Genomic DNA, 18,217 nt, shown 5'->3' on the forward strand with positions numbered 1-18,217 from the left:
GTTACATATTGACAGGGGAAATGATTTGTATGCAGTTCACTCAAGTGATATTCATACTTAAAAGAGCCCATAGTACAATGCAATGACAGCAGAAACGTTTTTATAAACTGTTATTACTTCATTGAAATGTTAATCACATTTGGCTATCACATCACTAGGAAGAACAAGGACTATGCAGGTCACAAATATCATTGCTAAATGATTGTGACTGGGTTAATCCTAGTAAATAACAAGAACTTTTGATCCCATCTGTATGATACAGCAGCTAAGGCAATGATACTAATGAAATTCTTTCCTAGTATCTACACACCCCCTGGTGGAGAAAATAAGTAACCACATATCCATACTGCTTTCTATCAGCAGTCACTGAACATGAACCTAGAATACAGGACCCTTGGTTTTAAGAATTCATTGTCAAATGATGTTGAAAACTGTGACCATTGCTTCACTCAGTTACTCATGCAACCCATCTCCTACACATATTGGCAGTAGAAATGCAGTTTTTGTCTTATGTTGTCATTTTGTGAAAGAAGTGAAATTTAGTAAACAATAACTTTAAAAGTGTGTGTGTGTGTGTGTGTGTGTGTGTGTGTGTGTGTGTGTGTGTGTATGATGTGTGTATAATATGTGCCTGTGTGTGCTGGCATGACTGAATATGAAGATCAGAGGACAAACTTAATGTTGGTCCTATCTTGCTTCAAACAGGTTCTCTTTGTTGTTCATAGCTATGTAGTCCTCCAGCTGGCCAATGAACTTCAGGCCCTCTAAGCTCATCAGAGGAGTTGTAAGATGAGACGCAAAGAGAAATTGCCCAGATTTAGGTGGGGTTTGGAGATTTGAATTCCTCACAGTTGTGTGGCAAGCAGTTGATCAACTGACCTATCTTTACCACCTAAGTTTTCTTTACACTCCTCAACCACATCATATATATATATATATATATATATATATATATATATATATATGTTATAATTGCTAAGTTTGAAAAAACAAAGCTAATAAACGCTGAGGGAAAATATAACAAAAAATTAAAATATACTAGAATAGCACATATGAATTAACAGAAGCAACTTACAGTGAATATAGAAGTTATCAAATTTTGCTCAAACAGTGATATAATACACAAAATAAAAAGTTTGGCATTTCAATTAGGTACACTGTAGACTAGTACTAAGAAATGAAAGCTAAGCATAGGAGCACACATCTGTAATCCCAGTACTACAGAGACAGAGGCAGGAGGAGAAAGAAATCAGAGAAACATCACCCTTTACAATTGCCACAAACAACATAAAATACCTTGGGGTAATGCTAACCAAAAAAGTGAAAGACCTGTATCACAAGAATTTTGAGTATTTAAAGAAAGAAATTAAAGAAGATACCAGAAAATGGAAGGATTCCCCCATGTTCTTGGATAGGTAGGATCAACAAAGTAAAAATGGCAATCTTGCCAAAAGCAATCTACAGATTCAATGCAATCCCCATCAAAATCCCAGCACACTTCTTCACAGACCTTGAAAGAACAACTCTCAACTTTATATACAAAAAGAAAAGACCCAGGATAGCCAAAACAACTCTGTAAAATAAAGGAACTTCCGGAGGCATCATCATCCCTGACTTCAAGCTCTGTTACAGAGTTATAGTTCCTTTATTCCATTGGTAGACCAATGGAATCAAGTTGAAAACCATGATATTAACCCGCACACCTAGGAATGCATAATTTTTGACAAAGAAGCCAAAGCTATACAATGGAATAAAGAAAGCATCTTCAACAAATGGTGCTGGCATGTAGACGACTACAGATAGATCCACGTCTATCGCCATGCACAAAACTTAAGTCCAATGGATCAAAGACCTCAACATAAATCCAGCCACACTGAACCTATTAGAAGAGAAAGTAGGAAATACCCTTGAACGAATTGGTACAGGAGATGGTTACTGAACATAACACCAGTAGCACGGACACTGAGATCCACAATTAATAAATGGGACCTCCTGAAACTGAGAAGTTTCTGTAAGGCAAACTTCTGTAAGTCAACAAGAGAAAATGACAGCCCACGGATTGGGAAAAGATATTCACCAACCCCACATAAGACAGAGGGCTGATCTCCAAAATTTACAAAGAACTCAAGAAGCTAGTCTCCAAAGCACCAAATAATCCAATTAAAAAGTGGGGTACAGAACTAAATAGACAATTCTCAACAGAGGCATCTAAAATGGCTGAAAGACACATAAGAAAGTGTTCAACATCTTTAGCCATCAAGGAAATGCAAATCAAAACAACTCTGAGATACCATCTTACACCTGTCAGAATGGGTAAAATCAAAAACGCCAATGACAGTTTATGCTGTAGAGGATGTGGAGTACAGGGGAACACTCCTGTACTGCTGGTGGGAGTGCCAACTCATACAGCCACTTTGGAAATCTGTGTGGCGATTCCTCAGGAAAATGGGAATCAGTCTACCACAAGATCCAGCAATTCCACTCTTAGGCATATACCCAAAAGAAGCACATTCATACAACAAGGACATCTGTTCAATGATGTCCATAGCAGCATTATTTGTAATAGCCTGAACCTGGAAACAAATCTAGATGCCCCTCAACTGATGAATGGATAGAGAAAATGTGGTACATTTACAGAGGAGAAAAAACAATGGAATTTTGAAATTCGCAGGCAAATGGATGGAACTAAGAGAAACCATTCTGAGTAAGGTAACCCAGTCACAAAAAGACAAACATGGTATGTACTCAATCATATATGAATTTTAGACATAGAGCAAAGGATTACTAACCTACAATCCACACTGCTAGAGAAGCTAGAAAACAAGGAGGACTCTCAGAGTGACATACATGGTCCCCTGGAGAAGGGGAAAGGGAGAAGATCTCCTGAGCAAATTGGGAGAATGGGGGGAGAGAAGAGGGAGCTAGGAGAATGAGAAGGGGAGAAGAGGAGGGATGCAGAGGACATGAGGGAGCAGAAAGGTTGAGTTGGGGGAAGAAGAGAAGAGAGCAAGATAAGAGATAATATAATAGTGGGAGACATTATAAGTTCAAAGAGAAATCAGGCACTAGGGAAATATCTGGAGATCTACAAAGATGACACCAACCAACAATCTAAGCAACAGAGGAGAGGCTACCTTAAATGCCCTCTCCTGATAATGAGGTTGATGACTAATTCATATACAATCGTATAGCCTTCATCCAGCAGCTGGTGGAAGTAGAAGCAGATACCCACAGCTAAAGTTTGAACTGAACTGAAATCCAGATGCAGAGAAGGAGGAGTGATGAACAAAGGCTGGTGAAACCCACAGAAACAGCTGACCTGAACAAGGGGGAGCTCTTGGCCCCCAGACTGATAGTTGGGAAACCAGCATGGGACTGATCCAGACCCCAGACACATAGGTGTCAGTGAGGAGACCTTGGAAATCTATGGGGCCTCTTATAGTAGTTCAGTACTTATCCCTAGCATAGGTGTAGACGTTGGGAGCCAATTCCACATAGAGGGATACTCCCTGAGCCTAGACACCCGGGGGTGGGCCTAGGCTCTATCCCAAAGGATATGACAGACTCTGAAGACCTCACCCTCCCTGGGGAGGAGAAAGGGTATGTGATAGGAAGTGTTTTTGTTGGGGCAATGGCAGGGGAGGAGGGGAGGCAGAGGGAACTGGTATTGACATGTAAAACAATCTTGTTTCTAATTCAAATAAAAAACTGGAAAAAAAAAAGGTGGCAAGAAACAAGCCAAGCTTAGGCCAAGCATTAATAAGTATAAGCTTCTGTGTGTATTTGGGAGCTGGATGGTGGGCCCTCAAAGAGCCCAAAAGAGTAACAAACATCATAATCCCCAGGCCTTGCTGAGGGGCACTGGCTTCCACAGGGACAGCCTCCTGAACCTGCAGGCCTTGCTGAGCTTCCTGTTTCTGCTATGACCATCTGTCCAGTTCTGTTACCACAGCTGTCCATTCCTCCTTGAACCTAAGCATAGCGCTTTCTGTGGGAGGTTGAGCCTTTGTATTTACAAATTCCTGTTATATAAAACTTCTAGGAAGTTTGGTCCATCTTTTGCTTTAGGCGTCAGCTGTGTGCCTTGTGTTGAGGATAACTTATCTTTGCATCTCCAATTACCCCAAATTGTAGAAGAATGCAGGACAAACCACACCCAGGGTGGGGCCACTGCTGACATCCCACTTAGTGTTTCTGGAAGTCATTTAGAGTTTCTTCATGGAAAATGTTACCTTTTGAGGTTCTCAGAAAGGCTATATGAAATAAGTATGGAGAAAGGAAAAAAGTTAGAAAGTTACTATTATTTGAAGGTACATCTCCTTTTAAAAAATTAGATACCCTTCGTGCTTTTAGCATAAACTGATTTTTGTAATTGAGCCATTCAGAATATACTTAATGTTAATCTTTAGAGATTCATCAGGTAAACACATATTTGTCAGTTGGACTGGCACTGATGTGAGTCTAATTTTATATGTAAAACTGTTCTTGACAGAGAGCCTGTCTGTCACACAGCTCTATAACCCTCAGTGAGTGGCTTATCAGAGCCAACTACGCCCTGCTTTGTCCCTGTTGTTGGCACAGCACTGCCCACAGCTGGCTCCTCTTTACACATTTTAGGATGGAACTTACAGTTCCAAGCGGTTTCCAGGAATCTAAAAGCTTAGGGAAGCATATTTAGAAGTATATAAAGGGCTTGGAATACAGCTTGATGACAGCACATGCACAGCATGTATCAGGTTAGGCTTTAATTCCCAGTTCTGAAAACAAACAACAGGGCACACAAAAATGCTTTAAATAGGCAGAAGAAAGGATGAGTGGAAGTGAGAGTTTCTAAGTTGGAGATAGAGTTATATTGTCAAAACAAAACAGCTAGTTCCACATCAGTGGGGATTGGACGTTTAGGCATGTACAGAGTAAATGCAGGCATCTAGTATTATTTGCAGTATTAAGAATGAATAAACATACTTCTCCATTTATTTAAAAGTCACCATCTAAGTAAAAATTTAGCTTTGAAGTGCCATTCATAAAAGGGAAATTGAGACTTATTTGCACATATGAAATAAAATGCATAAACTAATAAACCTTTAGGAATGTAAATATCTCTTATCATTTTTACTAATAGATTATGATGGGTTCTCTTAATTCATACATTAATTTAGGAGAAGCAAACAATTACTTGTGACTTATCCAGTGGGCCCTTTCAACTGAGTGCAAGTGCAGTGATCCAGAGCAAGTACTCACTGGGGAACAGACCTTACCTGGAACTGCATCAGCATGCTGCTGCTGGTTTCATTACACCCAAACTAGATTAAAACAAAAATAAAACCAAAACGGGATCCAGATGCTTGTGGCTACAGCTGTGCTAAAAATCAACTTATTTCAAGTACTGTACTTCTCAAAATAATTCCGAGAACACCGAAATGCATGCATGTTTGCAGATGTCATTATCTGGTTATTTGGAAACCAGTTAACTCCAGGTCATTTCTGCTGCCTCTGCTTGCGTGGGAGATTGCACAATGGAGTGAATTCAAAGAATAAAAACAATACACACTGAAAGTGAGAAGTCTCTTTATATGTGCAGCCAATTAAGAGTGGATCCAAAGTCAACAGCTCCTCAAGCTGGATTACGTAAGAGGTCTGGGTGCCACTTGATAAGTCTCCACTATCATCTCATATTTCAGAGGAATCAATAGTTATGTGAAATTACTAAAGTGAATAGGTATTACCTTAGCACTGAGATCTGTATAAAGATATATACTGAAAAGTATCAGACCACATGACAGTGACTAGCACCCCTTTGGTGGCTTTTAAGTAAACAAATACGAGTCATTTAGCAGGTTGAGGACTTTCCACTAGATCTGGCTGCAGAGGTCAGAGCTCAGTCTGTGAACAGAAGGTTTTAATTAACAGATCACCAGGGAGAACAAAGACAAGGAAGTACAGATAGAAAAAAATCCATGGGAATCTCACAAGTAGCACATGCCTATAGCCGTGAAGGGGACTGTGATGCACAGACCACTTCCTTCTGTGCTTGTGTATCTCAGGCCAGAGTTACTCTTAGATACAAATGCCTTTTTCAGACCCAGCTGTTGGCAGGATCATATCTCTTCATTTCTAGAATCACAGCACACACCTACTGGGACTCATGCAGGCATTTCATGCTGCTAGCTGCCCATGAAGGCACTGGCTGGGTGTTTGTTCCCATTACTATGTAGGAACCATTCATTACTGTTGTGGTTTGAAAGAAAATGGCCCCCAAAGGGAGTAGCACCATTAGGAGGTGCAGCCTTGTTGGAGGAAGTGTGTCATTGTGGGGGCAGGCTTTGAGGTCTTTTTCTAATGTTTCACTCAATGTCACAGTCGACTTCTTGTTGCTTTCAAGATATAGATAGCATCTCGGCTCCAGGACCATATCTGCCTGCACACAGCCGTGTTCCCCATTGTGAAAATAATGGACTGAACCTCTAAAACTGTAATCGAGCCACCCTCAATTAAATGTTCTCCTTATAAGAGTTGCTATGATCCTGGTGTCTCTTCACAGCAATAAAAACCCTAACTAAGACAGGTACTTTACTTAAACTACATGTGCAAAGTCCTGGAAATGAACCAAGATGGCATTTCCAGAATTTTTTTCCCCTTTCAAAGCCTGATAAAACTACAAACATTTGCTATTACTGATATCCATTCTTGGTAGATTCTCAATCTGCTTAGAAACAAATGCATACATTCTCCCAGTGATAGCAGTTTTAGCAGACAAGAACAGAGGTCAAGTTACTAAGACATCAAGAACAGCTCTCAGGCTAAGGGGACTATGGAGACAGGGGTGTCAGGCTGAGGCACAAAAGGAGGCTTCTCTGAGGAAACTGTATTTATTAAGGAAGCTGAGGCCAGGACATTAACACGACTCCAGAGAACCTTGATCTCAGTAAGCCCCCAATAAGTGATAAACCCACACACCTTTAAGATATGTACTCGTCACTGAAAATGAATGGCATACATGCTTAATACGAAAGGATATGAGACCAGATTAGTTTGAGTTGCTCTACAGTATCTATGTAGCTATGTGCACAATATTTCAAATACTACCAACTAATAATGTGTCTTGAAAAGGCATTCCTGGACTCAATATTATGCATTTTTATAAACACAGGAAAACACTGTATTTGCATACAACTTTATTATATGAATAAAAATAAATACCTCATGCCATGGAATGTTGAACTTAACATCAATCTATACAAAACATGAACATTTCTTTAAGAATTACTTCTCTTACCACTTTCAACTCAAGTAGAAATTGGAGGCTACTGAAAGCAAGTCATCCACTTGCTCTCAACTACGCTCACACTATGATGAGCAAGTCCATCACTTCCTGAAAACCTGTACTGTTTACATTCGACACTTTAATTAACACAGATTGTCACAGACGGCTAAAAATGAGTTATTCTTGAATTAAAAGTGGCAAAGTTAGCAAGGACTTTGTCATAGAGGTAAATATCAAAAATAAAATGAGGAAGATGTTACATATGAAAACACCACCAAAGAATCTTCTGTAATAGGTGTCTGAAAGATACATCTAAACGTACACTATGTAGAGAAGGAAAGCACAAACCAAAGTCAGAGGCACAACATAAAAACAGCATTTAGTAGTCTTTTCGAATGCTCCAGTATTCAGATACACTGCTCCCAAGCCAATGCCTACTCCAGGGGAGAAAGGAAAGATGGCAAAAATTGTTTAGCACAAAGGCAGTTGCCACCCACCTTTAACCTCTTGGCCCTTTATGTGTTGCTAATTAGCATACAATACCTTAACTTGCCAACAGAGAAAGGGTTGTGCTGCTAATTCTGTGCAGGGTCTTTAAGTCCACCCTACTGAATTACTAGTCATTTCTTTGTCTTGCAATAAACGAGTGTGGTGACCCCCTCAATCAGTGGTGGCTCACTAGCTTGCTTTCTTGATGTCCTTCATTTCAGGAGCTCCCTCTGAAATCAACAGCAGCATTCAAGGGAACTCTTAGGGTAGCTGTGGAGGCGAAAGTGATTGAGTCTCTCTGCTTCCTATGTAAACATTTATCTGAAGGAAAAGAGGTCATCGTGTTCAAACTGTCTAAGAGCACGCTCCCCATGGCCCCCAGCATGGCTCTTTGTTCTTTAAGAGGGGAAACTCCAAAGCTTCTTGCTATCCTCTGTAAGCCATATAGTTCATTGTTCCAGGCTATGTAAACACATATGCATCTGGGCTTTTGCAAACTCTTTAATTGAAATTAAACGACACTAAATATTTTACACATTATAAAAATTTCTTCAGCTTTTGGCACTATTAACCAAATATGTGTGTATTATCATGGATACAAACTCTTAAGAGGAAAACTGAATGCGCCTTATTATAATACACTTCATGCCAATGTTTTCAGAAATGCATAGGGGCAAATAGTCAGGAGGCAACTGAATCTGGTTGTGTGGCAGAATAAAAACAGAAATACCCACAGGCAACTCAGTCCTCTCTGCCCCCAAACAAGGGGCAATTAAACAGATGAAAAGGCTCAGGTTCAAAGCAACCCAGTCAAGCAGTGAAATCAAGCTGCACATCAAGAATAATTTTAAAAACATATTCAACGAGTTTCAATGAAAACATTTGTAGGCAGATATTGCAAACTTTTTTTTACTACATAATCATTTAAAAAAAACTGTTCTCAGACACTGATCTGACTACTCATTGTGCCTCCTTGCTCTGTGATGATACATTTAAAAAGTTACAGTATAAATGGATTCTCAATAAAGCATGTAATATCCGTGAAAGTACTTGTCATCATGGGGGCATTCAATAGTTGTCCTAACACACACTTCAGTCTTTTGGAAGACTATTATAAAAAAAAAACTGGCAGTCATTTTTTTAGCATTTGCAGGTACTTAATACAACTGATAAGAAAGCTACAAGAAAAACTGAAATGATTTTTCAAGGCTTGGATATTTTTTTCTGTTTTAAAAACAGGTAATGCCCTTTTATTTGCAATGATTAAGGTATTATTAATCCATTTTGTGTGTGTTGGGGATACGGAGACAGACAGACAGACAGAAGACAGACAGACACACACACACACACACACACACACACACACAGAGAGAGCATGGAAGCCCATGTGTGTGCCTAGAGGCCTGAAGCTGACACCACGTTTTCCTTGTTCTTTATTGAACAGAAGGGGGTGGGGATGGGGGAGTCTTGTTGAACCTGAAGCTACCCCATTTAGTTAGCCCTGTGTTGCAGAGATCACCTTTGCCTGCCACATGCTGAGACTGGAGGCCACGGGGCCTGTTAGGCTTTGCGTGGATTTGGGCAGGTGGTCTCCTCACCTCTGCTCCATCTGCTGAGTCCATCCCTCCAGCTCTTATTTTGTACCATCTTGAAAGGCAGTTTATCTGTTTTTGTTTGGTCATTTTTTTTTAAGGCAGTCTCATACTGTGTAGCCCAGGCTGGCCCCTAGGTCACAGTGATCTTTCCTTAGGTCTGAAGTAGTGATATCAGACATGTGTCCACAGCTGGCTTTGGTAATCTTTTTGAACTTCAGCTGTTATCCACATTGTGTTTAACAAAGGAAAAAGGAGCAGGGTTGGGCCTGTATTGTGAGGGGAAAGATTTTGAAGTTCTTTTTTTTTCCTATATGATTAAGAAAAATTCTCCATAGAGATCTTGTAGTAACACTAGCAGTACTCTAAATATTAACTCACAGGTAACTCTGGCCTTTAATCTTAGCACTCAGGAGGCAGAGGCAGGCAGATCTCTGTGAGTTTAAGGCCAGCATGGTCTACATAATGAGTGCCTGACCAGCCAGGAATATACATACAGTGAGACCCTATCTCAAGAAAACAATAACAAAAAAACCAAAACATAAATTCTAGTTCACTTCCTTGCAATAAACCAGAGACCTCTAGCTGCCCTACAGCACATCCTAACCAACCAGGAGGGGGGGGGTAGGGTCTGCTGTTGGGACAATTCCAGTTTTGGATTACATATGGCCTTAGTATGGAGGCCAAGGCAGTTTTGAGGACAATGACAGAAGAGCCTAGGCTGCCTTATTCAGACTGTTAGCAGGACAGGCTAGTGCTGGAGAGGGTTGGAAGGGAGTTAAGACCTGATAGAGAAAACCTAAACCATCAAAGAGTATCTAAGTGGTCATCAACAGTCTTTAGAAAGTGATGGCATTAAAAGTCCTGCTGCAGTGGGCTCAGAGAATGACAAAGCCATTGTTGGAAAACTGAAACTTGGCTGGGTTGCACAGTTATGTGCAAAGCAGACTATGTAGATGGTAAGCTTAAGACTAAGTGGGAATTTTCAGGTAAGCTTTAAACTGTTTTATTCTTCCTGGTTGTAGTATAAAGTTTCATCGTAAATAGAAACACCGTGTGAAAAGGTGATATATAAAAAGAAGCCGGGGCTTAGTGGAATTCTCCATCTACCTAATCGACAAGTACTTAAGAAAGGTGTTTTTTAAAAATGGCAATACTGTCAGGAAAGCCCGATGTATAGAAACAAGGCTGTGGCTGTATAACCCTTATACAAAGGGCTGGGAATGGCTCAGCAGCTTGTGCTGGCCATGCTGGGTGGGTAGGAGGGCTACCACAATTCCAGCACTCAGAAGGTACAGACAGGGACTCCCTGGAGCACGCTAGCCAGACTAGCTGTACCAGTGAGCTCCAGGTTTAACTGAGACCCTGCCTGAATGGATAGGGTGGAAAGAGATGGAGGGAGGATCCCAACATCAACTTCAGGCTTCTCCCAAACACATATCCAAACAGGCACACAAGCACACACACCACACATGGAACAAAATGGTTTGCATATTCAGGCACACAAAAGGCTCTTAAAGAGATCATGGGTATGACACAGTTCTACTTTCTGTGAGAAACTAAAAATATGACATGGGATTATTTCTGTTAGTAGAAAGATGCTTCGAAGAGCTCCCTGTTTAATGGAGCCAATTTCTATGGCACACAGGAGATCCTTAAGTTTCTTGACAGAGTGTTGCTGTTGTAAAATGAAAGGCACACAGCACAGGATGAGAAGAAACAAGCTGTGTGGCTTCTGTGAAAGGAAGATGATGGAAACAGTCAAAACTCCAAGGACTAATTTGCAAGAGCCAATGTTGGACCATAGATGTTGATGGGATGTTCGACTGGATTTGCATGCTCCTGGGTAACAGTGGCTCCACTTTTGACTGTTTCCTGCCTTTTACACATCAATGTTTATAGCTTAGTCTATCGCTGTTTTGACATTTACCTGTGAGCTGATAATTCCTTTTTAGTGACACAGGAAGAGAGGAAATTTAGATCTCCAATTAATTTAGATCATCTTAATGAGAGTTAGGATTTCTGAACCAATGAAATGTAGATAAGGTTTTGGACTGAGTTGATGTGATATGCTGAGATTTCTGAGCACCTCTGAAGGGATGGGGTGAGTCTTTGAGATAGTGTGGGCTGTGGTCAGCAACCATATCAATCTCCTCCATCCCACGAAGGTGTAACTGGAATGGAAAAGAGCAACTCTGAAGGATGATTAAGGTGACTATCAAGTTAACATTTGGAGATGACCATGTGCATCCTCTCTCATCTGACAGTCCCCAAAAGCTGGAAACATTGTAATTACCAAAGGCTCAGAGGATGCGAGTGCTGGCTGTTAGACAAGGGAGGGACAGCACCATGGGTAAGGAACACAGATGGCCTCTGGAGGCTCAGCAGCCAGGGAATGAGTCTCTGGAGCCTGCCTGCAGTCCTACCAACACCTTGATTCTAGCACACAGAATCTCCTCTTCAATTTCATCCTACACGATTTTAAGATAAGAAATCTGTGCATATCAGTCACAAATTCTGTATTTCCTTATGTCAGTAACAGAAAATAAAGCCAGGCGGTGGTGGTGAACACCTTTAATCCCAGCACTCGGAGGCAGAGGCAGGCAGATCTCTGTGAGTTTGAGACCAGCCTGGTCTACAGAGCTAGTTCCAGGACCCGCTCCAAAGCCACAGAGAAACCCTGTCTCAAAAAAAAAAAAAAAAAAAAAAAAAATCACACCGAAATGGTAACTAATGATAGGGGAAACATACTCTTCTGTTGTTTCCGATACAGACCGCATCATTCAAGACATGCCTGGATAAGGGAAACACAAACATCTTGCTGGTGATTTTTCCTTCAGTCTCTCAGACTGAGTTCATACACTGAAGAGTACATTGTTTTGTACAACAATCTACAACAGTATTTCTGTGTATATGTCCCCTTTTCTATGTTGAATGAAGCAATGAAAGTGATCAAGGCAGGCTCTGCAAGAACAATAATTTCTTGATTTTAAAGTGCTATTTATCATCACTTCTCAAGAGCTGATGACTTTTACATCTATTAAAATTTAGTTTATGAACTGTAATTTTATAAAATACAAGGCCAAAATATATTCTGTGATACTAACATAGTTCAAACAATATGTGAAAAGAACACACAAAAATCTTAGTTATTGTATGATCAAACAATTTTGAAGTTGGAGTAGACACTCTGGTATATATTACAGAAAAGGGACTCTTACTGGCCACTGGTCATCGCTGCATTAAAAAACTTGAGTGCAAATTTTACCAAATGTATTCATCAAAAGGGGATCTATTCATTTCATATGCAAATGTTATTACATTGACATTAAGCATGTAGTAAGTTGGTTGACCTAGATGTTTAATAGCTATCAATATAAGCCAGCCCTGCAACTAAAAATTCAAACATCAAGATCTATCTGTAGTCTAGATTATCTAGACAAACACTGGAAGATAGAGCAACAGCAAAAACCGATTTATCTGAATAATAAAAATAATTTGGTAGTTTTTATCCTAGAAGTACTTTTACTAATATGTACAACATTACCTATTTCTACATGGGTTGGAACAATACTATTTTAGCTGTTGGAGTATCACGGTATTAAGAATATCTGCTTCTTGTAGTGTCAGATTTTCATCTGTTAGCTCTTTACTTGGAAATGAAGTCACAAGAATAAAGTCTGTTGTTGCAAATTCAGGACGTGACTGTATTATAAAGTCTCGGACATCCAGAATCCTGAAGGAATAAGTAGAAATAGTTTATTGTAACAAGGGCATATATCCATGCAAACTTTTAGCAAAAATCCTCACAATAAAAATTATATAATCCCAACTTTTGTTTAAAGGTGCTATAACTTCATTTAATTTACATTATTTTGATGGGAAAGTTCATCAGATTTTGAAAGAAAAATAATAATTTTGGAGTATACATTTGTAATAAAACAAAACAATCTTTAAGTGAATTATGTATAAAGTAAGTATTAACAATATTGTTATTTTAAAAGTATGTCTCATTGTTTTCAAAATAAAAACTGTTGGAAGCCTAAGCCTCTAAGTCATTTGTGTGAACACTGGGCAGGATGAGCCTAACACGGCATGCGAGTTTGTGGGCACCCACATGTATAAAAGCTAAGTGTGGTAGTACGGGCCTGTAATTCCACCTGTTGGAAGGCTAAGTCAAGATCACTGACTTTAATGCAAGCCTAGGTTACACAGTCATACAGTAAAATCCTATCATTAAAAATAGTAACAAAAAAAGAATTTAAAAAATTATTCTCACATATACCTAGTAACTTAACTATGACCATATAGGCACACAGGATCTTATAACCAGTGAAAAATAAAAGCACTATTATGTGCAGGGAAAATATTTATATTCAAATGAGTACTAAAGAGAATGGAACAACCTATTAGAGATACTATACCAACAATACAAACTACTTACACCATGCATTTACATTATGAAGTTGCTAAACAGAAAGTTCTGACTAGAACTTCATAAACTTTGTTTGAGATAATGTCTTGTTATGTAGTTCAGACTTACTTCAAACTTGTACTTGCTTTGAGCTTCCAAATGATGGGATTACAGGTGTGTACTACCGTCCTAGCTTACAACTTATATTTTAACTGAGTCCCAATAGGATCATACTATCTTGAATCTGAATCCACTTGATATAGTTTTAGTTACAAGGCATGCAAAACTACAGTTCATATATTTGAGTTGTCTAAACTTGGACTAACTAGATAATTTACAATGATTATTAGCATCTATTTGATTTACTGTAGGTAGTTCCCATTTAATATTCTTTTGTCAAAAGCTTACTTCACAAATGTAAAGGACTTCATCTATTCCTCATGCTTTGTGTAGTTTTCTGAGGGTGAGCAGCAGTACATGCACACAGAGAGCCCTGGCTGCTGGAGCAGCTTACCGGTGTGTGCTGTTGAATCGCTGTATTAGGCGACTGCCATCTGCCAACCTGATCTGAACTTTCGTGGTGGGCACTGAATCATCAATAAGAACAGCCGCATTAAGTACATTAAGTATTGATTTATCCTCTTCTTCTGGGGAGGAAGGAGTACTGACGATTTCAGGTGTAAGGCTAAGAAAAAAGAATTTCAGAATCAGAGCATAGACTGAGTACGTAGGACACAGGACACATTGAAGGTGGCCAAGACTCAGCTCTGCAGTCAGTTGTGTCGTCATCCCTTGGAGGACTTCCCTAGCAAGACCATGCTTCCTTCCAGTGTTCTCTAAGGCTTTTGGCCTCTTTAATTATATTGAAAGTAGTGTGTGCCTGCGATTCCTACTTATTAATCCCAGACCTCTCAGAAGCCTAGCTGCATTTTCTTTCTCCAAATTCATCTCTGAACTTTCCTCACACCTACCGCACAGTACAGGGAGAAATGAGAAACTAGAGACTTACTGAAAATAGATTTCAAATCCCAACTAAGTTCTTACTGGATACACTTGAGGAAGAACACCCATCTCGTCTAATTCAGTAAGACTACATTCCGTAATGCATTTATTATCCCATGATGTCCCTCAGGATAATGCTGAGAACAAAGAACTCAAAAGCTACTTTTGCTTATATAATCAGAACTGAACTGTTACTTTAAAACATTGTCAATACGATAAAAAAAAAAATCTGACTTAAGTAGATACTGCTTTGCAAGAGAGATATAGCTCCAAGCTATTAGTGAGAAATGAAATTTTACTCATTTCTCACATTTATTCATTTTTCACATAAATTCTCATTGAAGCCTACGAGACAAAACACCTTAGCATTTGATCTTGATTACTAGTGACTTGATTGGTTTGACAGCTTCTAATATCATCAGGATGATTAGACACAAACTAAAAGTTATTGTGAAAAGAGTTCTTTCAAGAGTAAAACAAATTTAACCAAATTTCCTTAGCATCTTGAGGGAGTTTTTACATCTTTGTTTATTCCCCCATACACTAAGATTTCAGAATCCCATATATTGCTTTATAAAGTGACTGCTCTGAGCGTAAGGCAACGACTCTTACTTCTATCCAAACTTTCTCCCAAACTGTCATATGGCAAGATAGTCAAGTTAACTGATCTTTACTGAAAACACTTGCCCACCTTTTCCTCACCTCCAGATTTAAACCAATCTGAGAAAATATGTGGTAAAAATACACAAGAGAAGAAAACATATTAAATGACTAGATACTGAAGGAAATTCTTCCTCAAGTTCCTCAAGTAGCCTTACGCAGTTGTATTGTCAAGCTAGCACACAGGGGAGAGATGAAAACCAGACAGGAGGTGCAAGAAGATCAGTAACCATGCACATACATGACCAACTGTGACTATGAGCCATCCATCCCCACTGGCCTGAGTCCTTAGGATGTTCTTTCTCCTCACGAGTAACCATGCACACACATGATCAACAGTGACCCTGAGCCATCCATCCCCACTGGTCTGATGGAAGAGAACCGCTCTATTGTACAGATTAACCCCAAGGCACAAGGGCATTTCAAGTTAGGTTTCCACACCACCTAAAGGAGGCTACTGAGAAACAAGAAAGCTGACTTGGCTCTATCCTATGACATAAACTGCATAATGGTGTTTCCATCATCTAATATCTTCTCAGAAAAATTCTGGGCAGTCAGGCAAGCTTCTTCTGAAACAAGAATGAAGTACAAAGAGGGAACCTCAGTAGAAAGTACCTGATACATTCCCTTGTAAGAAGCAAGTGTGTAAAAATGAATTATTTACAAACTGGAAAGGATGGACTTTTGGAACAGGTGTGGCAACTGTATCAGTGGAAAACCTCCGAGTCAGAGGTGGACCAGAACGCTGTCCCAGGCCAAGTTCAATACTGGTGAGCAGGCATTGTGTTTCTCTAAACCCAATGTTCACTGTCAGAGTCAATTTCCTTTGCTGTTTAAGACTTCCCTGCTCTCTCTTCTTTTGAGGCAATGTCTCACTCAGGTTGGCCTTGAACTGATCCTTCTGCTTCAGCCTCACAATTGCTGGGACTACAGCAGTGCACAACAAACTCCTCCATTAGTCAACCGTCACACTGCAGTGACAGTCCTTAAAAAAATTTATTTTTCCATGTATGAGTGTTTTGCCTACATTTATGTATATGCACTGTGAGCATGCCTTGTTCCTGTGGAGGCCAGAGAAGGCATTGTTTCCTTTGAATGTGGAGTTAGATATGGTTGTGCTCCGCCCCAAATGGGTACTGGGAACCACACCAGACCCACTATAAGAGCAGCACGCACTTTTAGCCACTGGCCCATCTCTGTAGCCCTCTACAGTGACATTTGCTTATACTGTATTTATTTTAAGTTTAATTAAAACAATTTATTTTTAAAGAGAGAAATTAAGAGCCAGAAAGACTCTGGCTTAATATAGTTCTTAAGAAAGCTGGAAGAAAGGATGTGAGCTGAGATTCCCTCAGACAGCTGAGGAAGCTTATGGGATGATGATTCAGGAATCTCAAGGTAACATGGAAACCATCATCATCAGCCGGAGAATGTTGCTGAAGTCAAAGAAATGTGCTTAATTAAGCATGTGATGTAGGAGTAGGAGGAGGGCTGTGGGAGGAAGCAGGGAGCATCTGCGACCAGCCCTAAGGAATCTAGGGGACCCAGCACTGCCTGCTCTGCAGGACCGACACTGTAAGCAGTCCCAGCTGCACGAGGCGGAAGATCCAGTGGCAGTAGCGAAGTGAGGGCTGAACAAGTAGCAAAATTAGCAGGAAACAGAAGACAGGCCAGAGGGGCTACTTGGCATTAGACAAGAGCATTCCTGAGACTAGGGACTAACTCGAAACTGACCTTGGATTTAGTGCCTGATGACCGAGTGAACAAGCAGAATCTCATCAACTAAACAGCACAAAGACACAAAGAATTATCTATTCAAGTTGTGTCATTTATCATACAGTTCAAAACCCCTGGCAAATGTCACCGCCAGTCTTTCCTGCCAGCAAGACTGACATTGCCTAGGTTTTCTTTTGTTGGGTTCAACTCCAGCTCAACTCAGGCTATCCTACCATTTCTAAATGTGCATCTGTCACCCATGACTTCCTTATTTCTATTTACTTGTATATTACAGGAACACTTAGCTAACTTCTACCTGTATGCTCTTTATAACTGCCTATGGACAAAAATGGACTCTTTTTGTATTTGTACTTACATTAAGTAGTTGTTTATAGTTACATTAAGGAGCTCTTGGAAAATGAGAACTGTGAAGCTCCTTCTCCCTCCCTCCCTCCCTCCCTCCCTCCCTCCCTCCCTCCCTCCCTCCCTCCTCCCTCCCTCCCTCCCTCCCTCCCTCCCTCAGTTTTGTTACCAGGGATCAAACCTTAATATAGTTCTTAATGTAAATGTCCATTGTAAAATGTAGCAAGCAATTCTTTAGAGAATATAATATTCTATTGAATGTGAGTTTATGTGCACTGAGTCACAACACATTAACATGCTAGTGATAATTTTCTATATATTAAAACTGAACAGATTCTTTTTTCCATTTTGAGGCAAGGTCAAGCCCTTGAAGCCCAGGCTAGCAACAGAGTGGCTAGCAGTCTATGTAGAGGGCTGAGGGAGACCACGAATGTCTGCTCTTCCTGCCTCTAGCTCCTTAGTGCTAGGAATGTAGGTGTGGACCACCAGGCCAGGTTTGTAGTGCTGGAGACTGAATCTAAGCACTGCTTAACACACCACAGAAAATCACCAAGTAGAGCACACTGTCCCTCCCTGCTGCAGCGCCTCAGTGTTTATTCACAGCAGATACATCCACTAAAGGTGTGAGGTAATATATCCAGTGCTTTCTGCAATCAGCAACACAGTTTTTTCAAAGTTATGTGATTGGAAGCAGAAATGAAAGAACACACACATAAA

The 18,217-nt window shown here is 40.1% G+C and overlaps 1 protein-coding gene across 2 annotated transcripts in view; it reads right to left on the reverse strand.

Moving 5' to 3' along the window:
• Window positions 1-6,855: 6,855 nt before the first annotated feature.
• Ubxn2b (UBX domain protein 2B) overlaps window positions 6,856-18,217 on the reverse strand; it is a 33,411-nt gene continuing 22,049 nt past the window's right edge. The window contains exons 7-8 of one of the 2 annotated variants that reach the window (XM_027398899.2): window positions 14,274-14,444; window positions 6,856-13,081 (exon numbers count right to left, since the gene is read on the reverse strand). In XM_027398899.2, the coding sequence (XP_027254700.1) occupies window positions 12,919-13,081; window positions 14,274-14,444 (334 nt within the window). In that variant the 3' untranslated portion in view covers window positions 6,856-12,918. The remainder of the gene's footprint in view (window positions 13,082-14,273; window positions 14,445-18,217) is intronic. The other variant, XM_027398900.2, reaches the window with a different exon arrangement.

This window comes from Cricetulus griseus, chromosome 2 (genome assembly GCF_003668045.3).
Source record: "Cricetulus griseus strain 17A/GY chromosome 2, alternate assembly CriGri-PICRH-1.0, whole genome shotgun sequence".
NCBI lineage: Eukaryota > Metazoa > Chordata > Mammalia > Rodentia > Cricetidae > Cricetulus > Cricetulus griseus.